Raw genomic sequence first — 11,837 nt, 5'->3', positions numbered from 1 at the left:
GTACGACCACCTGCAAACTCTCTAAATCACTTGTGGATATTTTTGACAGCCACATGACTCTCCACACACTTCCACCAACTGTCAATCAGTGTCGATTGGTTTAACGCCTTCTGCACTCAAAAACCAAATAAATGAGCAAACTACGCACCTGGCGGTAGTGGCTAATGGGAGCTCCATTACAATTGGCTACCAAGCCAAGCCATAAAGCTCCAGCAGATGTATGGTGGTTTCTGTAGAGAATGGAGGGAGGCAAGGAAAAGAAACAGCGTGACCATCAGCGAAGCAAATAGTTTCCCTGCGCCCCAGCACTTTCGATATCTTACTTTTTGGATTATGCTCATACATCCAATTAAACTGAGCAGTTCACACAGTTTAATAAGCAGTAAAAAAATACATGTGAATCAACAGAACACAGTGTGAGAAACTAAAGGAATTATTTACTGCACCCTACATTATGAATGCATAATACTTACAGTGCTATTCAAAGGGTGCAATACAAATGCGTAGTAGTATCAGGAACACAATGAGGTGAAACCAGCTTCTGAGTTATCTCATGTCAGATGATTTCCACTTTATAATAATCACGATTGAAATTGCAGTATCGGGTTTTACAAATGAATAATTTTTCAGTCATAAGGAGACCACATTGTTATTTACAGAAGTTTACACGACTATGAACCCCAACTACAAAAAGTTAATTTTGGTTTTTGATTAAGATTTTAAAATTTATTACTTTGCAAGGTCACAAAAGCTTTTCAGTTTCCAGGCATGTTCTTTACTACTAGACTACGAAGCCTACCCATGATGAATAAATAAAAAAAACTGTTATCTAAATAATGTACTTAAAATTAAATATATGGATTTTTCACGCCATGTCTCTAGTGGTCAAAGTGCACTGCCAGGCCAGTTGAAGCACTGGTGTCGTTCCATTTCCTTGTCGTAACAAAGGTCTTGCACTTCTGATACTTTATTGCTTGTGCTCCTTACACTTCACTGGTAGCTTTTGAAAGGAACAGTTGTAGTTTTGAATGTGTGAAAAACAATGCTTGCTTTGAATTTCCCAATTTATTTATGTTAGATGTAGCCTTATTTTGCCATTTTACACTTCCTTGTGGTATTGTAAAATTTTCAATAAGTCTCTGTAGAAAGCAAGCAACCAATGTTGACATAATGTTTTCAAAGTACATGCAAAGGAAAGATTTATGTATGAACACTACTACTTAATCAAACAATGGAAAATCCAGGATGGGATGTAACAATATTGAAAAAAAAGCGGCAACTCACCATATAGTGGAGATGCTGAGTCGCAGATAGGCACATTTATACCATTAATACTACTACTTATAATAACCAATTAAAGGAAATTGCTAGAGAAACAATATCTTTCAATATCAAAATAACTTAATTTTGTCATTGAGCTGTATCCTGAGGAATTATCTACTATACCCACAACAACATGAAAAGAGAAATGAGCACATTAAATAAATCATTCTTCTTTGGGTTAATGTAATATATATATATATATATTAAAAACAAAGAATCCAAGACTTACCAAGCGGGAAAGCGCCGGTAGACAGGCACAATAAAATAACACACACACACAAAATTTGTAGCTTTCGCAACCAACGGTTGCTTCTTCAGGAAAGAGGGAAGGAGAGGGAAAGACGAAAGGATGTGGGTTTTAAGGGAGAGGGTAAGGAGACATTCCAGTCCCGGGAGCGGAAAGACTTACCTTAGGGAGAAAAAAGGATAGGTATATACTCGCACTCACACACACACACACACACACACACACACACACACACACACATATCCATCCATACATATCAAATAAAAATATTTTAAGTTTTTAATGTCTGTATTTACAAAATACATCCTGCGGGCTTTGTAACTTTGAAACAAATTGAAAATGAACCAATTTTAAACTGAATGTTACATAGACTTTGTACAGTAAGACTTCATAATCGTACCCCACCATTAACAATTCTACTGTAGAGCTCTTCATTTAAAGGCACATAGGCACCCTTATCCAGGAAGTACATTCTGTCCTTAACTGTGCTTGGATTATATCCCTCTACTTGCAGTTCACGTTTCTTCAGTTTATATGTTCCTGAAAGAAAAATACACAGTAGAGTCACATGGTGCAGAGTAGAGATTTATAGTTGTCTAAAGATTTTAACTCATTTACTGTTCATGGCAAAGACAACAGTGAAAAGAAATCAGTGTTTGGGGAAGAAGTATCAGAATTAGCACTTCCTTTCCTTGTAAAAAATTTCTTAGACCTTAAATTTTAACAGTTTCCAGTTTCTTAGAACATCATTCTCATTGCCCAGCATGACAGAGCATATTGTAGAAAGCAAGAAAAAGCACAGTATCATGCATGCATAGTGATTATAAGGCAACAAAGAGAACAAAAGACAGAGAGAGATGGCAGGTAATACAATATAGAGACAACATTTCATTTTATGCCGATGTATCAGTACTGGTACTCAACTTGCTCATTCCTTGGAAAGTAAGAACCACATTCCTTGACAGTTCAGCCATTTTCCTCTGCTTATTTGCTACATTAAGAACCTGTGTCACAATGAAGACCAAATAGTGACAGACAAGACAGGATCATGGTAAAGCCGTGGATCCACGCCTGCATGAAATTTTGGACAGTTTTTATATTATTAGTGACATACTGGGGTATTTGTTGTATCCCAGGGTGCAAAAGGCACAGGTATATCAGACCTGCTTTTAATTTGCTGGTTGGAGCAAGGACTGCTTTCCAATACTGCCTCCATCACCACTGTTTTGTCTGTAAATTGACACATTTTTCTGTACAACTACTGGTTTCGATCATATTTATACAAAGATGTGTGAAACAATGATTACAGACCAATAACAATGGCTTTTTGTGTAAGCAAAGGTTCAGTTAATATACACTGTTGTACTTAAATGGTAAATTAGCATAAGTTTAATTTCTGCAATTTTGCTTTAAGACTATATTTGTAGTGCCCACGCAGTTCTTCATTTGTAGATTTCCTGCAACAGCCCTTGGCCAAAAAGGTAGTTTTGAATGGGTGCATGTCCAAATTAGGCATGGGTAGGAACAGGACTACCTCCCTTCTTCAAAAAATGAATCAGCGTGGGGCTATTACAGATATTGTCTTATGGAAATTAGATGTACGTCTAAGGTGCAGAACTGTAATTGCCACTTAGAGCAGAAGGGCTACATAATCTCCAGAAATTTAGTCATAAGCAATTTGAAATCAAAAAGAAGTTGCCAAACATTACACAATAGAAGCCACAGTGTGAGACACATAATTTGGAACCAAGTAGCTGACCTCTGCCATGCTTTTGAAATATTTATTTATATAGAATGCATGCAACAAAGAATCTTAGCAGAGAATTATAAAACGTTTTCCACTTCATTGGCTGCCTGGTACAGTGACCATTGTAATTTATTTCAAGAAGAAAACAGTTTTAGTTGCAAAATAATGATTATTTAATAATGTGTTTCACCCTTTTGATGGATCACATTACGTAGTATTCTGCAAATAAGCCCCAGACGAGTGAAACACATTACTAAATAATCAATATTTTGCCACCAAGACTGGTTCATTTATGAAATAACAGAGGATTTGTTAAAATTTTTACATAGGAATATAATAGAGGGAAACATTCCACGTGGGAAAAATATATCTAAAAACGAAGATGATGTGACTTACCAAACAAAAGTGCTGGCAGGTCAATAGACACACAAACAAACACAAACATACACACAAAATTCGAGCTTTCGCAACCGGCGGTTGCTTCGTCAGGAAAGAGGGAAGGAGAGGGAAAGATGAAAGGATGTGGGTTTTAAGGGAGAGGGTAAGGAGTCATTCCAATCCCGGGAGCGGAAAGACTTACCTTAGGGGGAAAAAGGGATAGGCATACACTCGCACACACACACATATCCAACCGCACATACACAGACACAAGCAGACATTTGTAAAGGCAAAGAGTTTGGGCAGAGATGTCAGTCGAGGCGGAAGTACAGAGGCAAAGAAGTTGTTGAAAGACGGGTGAGGTATGAGCGGCGGCAACTTGAAATTAGTGGAGGTTGAGGCCTGGCGGATATCGAGAGGAGAGGATATACTGAAAGGCAAGTTCCCATCTCCGGAGTTCTGACAGATTGGTGTTAGTGGGAAGTATCCAGATAACTCGGATGGTGTAACACTGTGCCAAGATGTGCTGGCCGTGCACCAAGGCATGTTTAGCCACAGGGTGATCCTCATTACCAACAAACACTGTCTGCCTGTGTCCATTCATGTGAATGGAATTTTGAGGTTTTGGAGGGAGTGGAGCTGGAAGTGGGAGATTGAGTAGATGGGAGAGACTGGGTTTGTGTGCAATGAGAGGAGGTTGAGGTTTGCTGGAAAGGTTGTGAAGGGTGAGTGAGTTGCCTTTCCGGAGTTGGGAAACCAGGAGATTGGATAGTTTTTTGAGGTGGAGGGTGGCATGCTGTTCTAATTTGCAGTTGGCCTGTAGAAGGATGCTCTGAACAGCCAGTGTGGATGTGGGAGAGGAAAGATTGAGGACTTTTATTAAGGATAGGAGTTGACGGGTGTGTTCAATCTGTACTCACAGAAGAACTCCAGAATTTCCTCTCCAACCTCAACTCCTTTGGTTCCATCAGATTCACCTGGTCCTACTCCAAAACCCATGCCACTTTCCTTGACGTCCACCTCCATCTGTCCAATGGCCAGCTTCACACGTCCGTCCACGTCAAACCCACCAACAAGCAACAGTACCTCCATTATGACAGCTGCCACCCATTCCACATCAAACGGTCCCTTCCCTACAGCCTAGGTCTTCATGGCAAACGAATCTGCTCCAGTCCGGAATCCTTGAACCATTACACCAACAACCTGAAAACAGCTTTCGCATCCCGCAACTAACCTCCTGACCAGATACAGCAGCAAATAACCAGAGCCACTTCCTCATCCCCTCAAACCCAGAACCTCCCAGAGAAGAACCACAAAAGTGCCCCACTTGTGACAGGATACTTTTCGGGACTGGATCAGACTCTGAATGTGGATCTCCAGCAGGGATACGACTTCCTAAAATCCTGCCCTGAAATGAGATCCATCCTTCATGAAATCCTCCCCACTCCACCAAGAGTCTCTTTCCGCCGTCCACCTAACCTTCATAACCTCTTGGTGCATCCCTATGAAATTCCCAAACCACCTTCCCTACCCTCTGGCTCCTACCCTTGTAACCGCCCCCGGTGTAAAACCTGACCCATGCACCCTCCCAACACCACCTACTCCAGTCCTGTAACCCGGAAGGTGTACACGATCAAAGGCAGAGCCACGTGTGAAAGCACCGACGTGATTTACCAACTGACCTGCATACACTGTGAAGTTTTCTATGTGGGAATGACCAGCAACAAACTGTCCATTCGCATGAATGGACACAGGCAGACAGTGTTTGTTGGTAATGAGGATCACCCTGTGGCTAAACATGCCTTGGTGCACGGCCAGCACATCTTAGCACAGTGTTACATTGTCCGAGTTATCTGGATACTTCCCACTAACACCAACCTGTCAGAATTCCGGAGATGGGAACTTGCCCTTCAATATATCCTCTCTTCCCGTTATCCACCAGGCCTCAACCTCCGCTAATTTCAAGTTGCCGCTGCTCATACCTCACCTGTCTTTCAACAACTTCTTTGCCTCTGTACTTCCGCCTCGACTGACATCTCTGCCCAAACTCTTTGCCTTTACAAATGTCTGCTTGTGTCTGTGTATCCCTTTTTCCCCCTAAGGTAAGGCTTTCCGCTCCCGGGATTGGAATGACTCCTTACCCCCTCCCTTTAAATCCACAACCTTTCATCTTTCCCTCTCCTTCCCTCTTTCCTGACGAAGCAACCGCCGGTTGCGAAAGCTCGAATTTTGTGTGTATGTTTGTGTTTGTTTGTGTGTCTATCGACTTGCCAGCGCTTTTGTTTGGTAAGTCACATCATCTTTGTTTTTAGATATATTTTTACATAGGAAAATATATTTACATGTAGACACATTGCTCAACATGCAGGAAAAATTATGTACAAATAGCGTATACAAATTGCAAACCTTTACATAAGCAACAGACAATTCAAAGGTTCCAAGAAGCTAACATGAAGTGTCATCACACATTTTCCTTCTGGAGGTCTTTCTTTTCATAGACTGCTTACTCTAAACTATTGTTTCATTTAAGATTTAAAGTTTGTAAAAATATGTATTCTAACACTCATTTGTTACATTATTTCTGTCCTACTTACCTAATAACACATAAAAATCACTCCAAGCAGCTACAAAAATATGGGCATACTAGTGTACACTCCTTCCAATCATTTAATTCTGTCTGTCTTTCTGATATATATTTTCTCTATTGGAAATGGAAGGAGCTTAAATAATTAAAAGGTCTGAATTATTCAATTACATAAACTGTGAAGAACACATAGTAACTTAATATTTTAGTAATTTTTTAACATATCTGTTTAAGATTTTCAGATATTTGCAAACGTAATCTGACTTTGGATTGTTTCATAAAATATTTATTGTTCCTATACACTGAGCAAAAGGTTCTAATTCTCAGCATGCCATGTTGGTTTATACTGGTTTCCCTCTACCACGTAAGGCAAATGCTGCATGGTTATGTCTTTTTTGGTAATGATACAGCTTTTATTTGTTGTTTTCAATTTTGTAACCAATGGTATGAGATCTGGATTAGGGTAGCATACCTCACTGCCTGTATCCAAAATTTGAGAAGCATGTGGCTAAATATTATATACAAACTTCTATTTGCCATATTCAGAGGACTGTGTGGGAATCATGGATCAGAGTGAGGTAGCTTCTTCACAGACAAGCTGTCAGTCCCAGGAGCTGTGTGTAATGGGGAGCATGCAAGCTTGAAATGAAGCATGTTTAATCCAACCATTTAACATGCTACAGACACCTGTCATTACTTCATTAGCACAAATATAGAATCACGACTGCACCATAAGTGTACAAGAATTTATAAACATTTATATTTGGTAAAGGATTTCATACTCTTATTATTACAGATATACTGTCTCCAACCAGGAACATTGTGGTGTAAATGTTTTCACATAAAGTTAATTAATTTGAAAGATATAAGGATTTGAAGACATACCAAAGTTATTAATTAATTAATATGTGATTTCAAGACACCAACAATGTTTAAACCTTATAAAACTTCAAAATTTTGTTCTGATAGATTTCCCATATTTTGATTTTTGAAGGAAACATCCAAAGTTTCAAGTTTTGTTAAATAAATTATAAATGGAAGCTATCTTGGAAGCCAGGGAATTTTTGTTAACATAAAGTTGTGGTATCACTACAAAATCAAAAAGTAGTGCCCTGTGATTCTGTAAAACATAAGGGTACAAAACATTGCATACATAAAGTAAATGGTTCTAGAAATCTGAGCTGGTGACCTTTGTAATTTCTCTCTTTTGCATCATTAATTAATGTGGCATTCTCTTTCAAATGACAAAAACCTTGAAGTGATGCATTACCCCCAAAGGGTGAGACTATAAACAGCTGAACATGAGCTAGGAGCAGAGTGTCAGGCTGTGAATTCATGGGAGCATGGACTACATTAGCAGTAATGGTGAAAACGTATGCAAAGTGTACCACGCAGAAATACTATCAGAATTGTCAACAACTATGTCAATTTTGCTCCCCTGCCATTGTCATCATATTATGTACTGAACTTTTAACCATGTTTATGTATGTCATAGAGCAGTGAACAGTTATTATGGTGCATGTATTCCTAGACAGTGTTAATGAATCACTCTGGCATCATCACGATTATACGAGGTGTGATCAAAAAGTAATGGGAATTTTTTCCAATATTTTGAACTAGGATGGTGGGGTAATTACATCCAGTGAAGGGAGGACAAGGTGAAAATGGTGAAGTACAAGGTTATGATTTTCTAAAATCATGCCCTGAAATGAGGTCCATTCTCACATTTTGCCCACCACACTTAGAATAGCTTTTTGTCATCTCCCTCCCCCAATCTCCACAATATCCTGGTCAGACACTATGCTCCTTCTGCACCCATTTGTCTACTGTATGGCTCCTACACCTATGACCGTACATGCTGTAAGATTTGTGCAATGCACCCTCCTACCACCACTTCTACCAGCCCTGTAACTGGCAAAACATACACCATCTTAGGGAAGACCAACTGTAAAAATATACATGTCGTGTACCACTGTTATTTAATCACTGTTTAAGCTTCTACATTGGTATGAGTACCACCAAGTTATCAGTTAGGTTGTATGAGTGTAGATAGAGGGTGCAGACTGGCAACACACAATATCCAGTTCCACAGAATGTTCTACAACATGACCTCTATGCCTGTTTCACCACACGTGCCATCTGGATTATTCCCAAAGACACCAGTTTTTCAGAGCTATGTGAGTGGGAACTGGTGTTAAACAATATGCACATGGTTCTCGCCACACACATGGCCTTAATTTACATTAATTTCTTCAGCCTCAACCTTTTCTTTCTGTAACTATTCCTGTCTTTGCTCCCTTTTAGTTATTCTATATCTTCAATTTTCTAACTTGTCTATCCCCCCCCCCCCCCCACACACACACACCTTCCCACCTCAGGTCTACGACATATAATGCACTTAGCTTTCTGCATCAATTTCTGTTTTGATTATTACGCTATCTCCCACCTTTAAGCTCTAAGGTTTTCAAATCTCCTCCAATGCTGTCTCCAACAATCAGTCTTTCTTTATCATCCTGTCTGGTAAGTCTATCCTGACTGGATGTTCTTGACAACTTTTCTGAATTCTACCCATTTCTTAAATCTAGCCAGTCCTTTACCTACATCCCTCTTCCTTCCCCTCCAACCCTTCCACCAGATGATGGAGCCACTGGCTCTGAAAGCTTGCCCATTTCCTTAACTTTTATATGTGTTTTCTCCTGCCGTTGCTTGGTGAGAAGATTTTTTTGTCTATTAAAGTAGCTTAGCACCCACTGCTTTGCTCACATATACTGTATGGCCTGGAAAGATTCTTTTTTGTTTTTATTTAATCAAATTTTTTAATTTGTTCACAAACTGCAACACATTCTAAGCTTTTCACACTAATTAAGGCCCTATAAGCATGGCCTTTTGTGAATATACTTCTGACCAAAAAGTGATTCTAGTAGCAGGATTCCGAAATTTTTGTTAATCATGCCTTTTGTCTTCTTGTGGAAAAATTTCCATAGCCACTTTCAGTCCCTAACAAATATTTCTTTATACATTACCAAGAAGTGAAATACCAGTTTTCATAAACGGAGCTGTAAAAATTTTTTACTGTAATGAAATATTTCTGAAGAAAACTTTCGCCTATTGCACCCCCTTAGATGATGAATTTCCAGAAACACTGAAACATGTATTTTTGTTATTATTATTATTATTATTATTTATTTCTAACTGAGAAGTCAAATACTAGTTGTCATAGAGGTTGCCTTAAAAATCCTTTAGTAAGTCTTCAATAATTATTTATTTTCAAAAGACTTTCACCCATTATTTTACCCTCTTTGTGGTTAAATTATCAAAAAGGGTTAAACACATACTTTTTATTTTCTGACTGAGAAACCAAATACCAGTTTTCATAGTTCACTAGCTTCAAAATTTCCTTAATAGCTACATACTTTCAAAAAGCCTATCATCCTCTATTTCATCCCCTTAGGAGTGGGATTTCAGACAATTTATTCTTAAATGATGCCTACAGTATAAGGTTCACATCCTTTCCAAACTTCAAGTTTCTGCCCTTGGCTAGGCTGGGCGATGATGATTCAGTGAATCAGTCTGAACCTATTTCACCCCCTTAGGGGCTCAATTTCTGAAAACAGTGAAACATGTATTTTGTATCTCTAATCGAGAAGTCAAACAACAATTTTCAAAGATTTAGGTTAAAAGATGCTTTTGCAGTGAAATATTTTCATGAATCATTTCACCCTTTATTTCACCCTCTTAGGGATTGAATTCTCAAAAACAGTGATATGCACATGTTTATTTATAACAGAGAATCCAAATACAAATTTTCATTGATTTAGCTTCAAAATGCTTGTACAATGAAATACTTCCATAAAACTTTCACTCCCTATTTCACCCCCATAGGTGTTGAATTTCCAAAAACAGTGAAACACTTATTTTCTTTTTTCTGACCGAGAAACCAAACACCAATTTTCGTAGGTGTAGCTTCAAAATTACTTTAAAACTGATATTTTTTGAAAAAACCTTCATCCCCTACCTAAAGTGACTAGTGTTCATGTCCGGGATAACGCCTGCCTGTGGCGTTATGTAACCAAGGTTGTTTGCTCCCTATATAAGTGGGCAGTGCACACCAATGGAACCATTCCGCTGTGAGCTCTATCTGCAACAGCATTGAAGCACTATGCCTCGTCGATGTGTGTATCGTCAATGCCGCCACTGCATGCCTGTCTACAAACATATTATTAGCCTCAAGAATAAACTTCACTTTCAAAAAATCCCTTCTTAAATGACACCTGCAGTATAAGATCCACACTCTCTCCAAATTTCAAGAATCTATCCTTAGCAGTTTGAGCTGGGTGATGATGAACCAGTCAGTCAGTCAGGACATTGCCTTTTATGTACAGAAGAAGATTACAATATATACTTGCATGTATGGATAAACAGACATTGTTGACAATAGAAACCATCCAAAATTATTTCAAAATAAAAGCACTGAAGGCAAATAACCTAGCTTCAGCTGTGATAGGTCTAGATGTACTACCTACTGGCGACACCCATATCAAACACACCGGAAGCCAGGTTACTCGCATTCAGTGAATTTATTTTGAAGTAATTACAATATATTTTGAAAAAATTATTATTCTCATTCAGAGAGCTCTAGTATCATGTGCATCATTTTGTTTTCATAATTCTTCGTAATCATTAGATGCACAAATTAATAACATAGTGTGTACATTTAATACCTTAATAGGTCTAAAGCCTGGAGTGAAAGAAAAAGTGTATAAATAATAAGCATAAGTGGTTTGCAGTGCCCCAAGAATTACAGTCCTTGTAATATGGGCTGAGCTTCAAGCTTATGTCAAAGGCATGTGCCCTGTTTCCTGAGATTTTGACAGCTGGTTTTTTTTTTTGTTTTTTTTTTTTTTTGGTAGTTCCTTGTTATCATTTGAAAATGTCCAGTTGTGATGTACTAACAAATTTTAATTTTGAACAAAAACAGTATAGTTACAGCAAAATTGTCATTTTAACATTTACCAGGTTCCATGTGTAGAACTTAATGTAAACCAGTAATTATTAAATTTTCTATTTTGGTAACATGTTGTTGGTAATATTGGTCAGTAGAATACAAAAATAATGATAATATATGGATGAAAATAGGACACCCAAGTTGTTTAAATTTTTGTGCTATTGACATTGAATATGCAAGAGTTGCTCTCCATTCTAATGTATGTTTATCACAAATAAACACTAATACTACTGCATCATGCAGTAGTATCAAGAATGGAAAGTCATTTCAATTCTGACAATCTTAATAATACCAGTTGGCAGACCTATATTTTGACTGCTAGAACACTTTTATGATTGTATTTAATGACTGTTCACGAACCTAATCAATTCAAGTCAGCACAATTTTAGAAACAATAATGTTGCTTGTTCACTTTATTCACAAGAACCTGAAAACTACTGTGCAGTTTGATGTATGCCATGCTGCTTCTCTTCTGCATGGATTTTGATACAACTATGCTTGTATACAATGTTTCATTAGATATGTAACTTTACTGAGTCCTTATCACCGTGTA

General features: G+C 38.1%; 1 protein-coding gene across 2 annotated transcripts in view; it reads right to left on the bottom strand.

Annotated features, from left to right (window-relative positions):
* Positions 1 to 1,839: 1,839 nt before the first annotated feature.
* Positions 1,840 to 11,837, bottom strand: part of LOC126279108 (long-chain fatty acid transport protein 1-like) — a 322,787-nt gene continuing 312,789 nt past the window's right edge. Inside the window, exon 12 of one of the 2 annotated variants that reach the window (XM_049979589.1) lies at positions 1,840 to 2,110. In XM_049979589.1, coding sequence (XP_049835546.1) covers positions 1,959 to 2,110 — 152 coding nt within the window. In that variant the 3' untranslated portion in view covers positions 1,840 to 1,958. The remainder of the gene's footprint in view (positions 2,111 to 11,837) is intronic. The other variant, XR_007550783.1, reaches the window with a different exon arrangement.

This window comes from Schistocerca gregaria, chromosome 6 (genome assembly GCF_023897955.1).
Source record: "Schistocerca gregaria isolate iqSchGreg1 chromosome 6, iqSchGreg1.2, whole genome shotgun sequence".
Taxonomy (NCBI): domain Eukaryota; kingdom Metazoa; phylum Arthropoda; class Insecta; order Orthoptera; family Acrididae; genus Schistocerca; species Schistocerca gregaria.
Note: the sequence above shows the minus strand (reverse complement) of the source record. Positions and strands in the feature narration are given on the sequence as shown.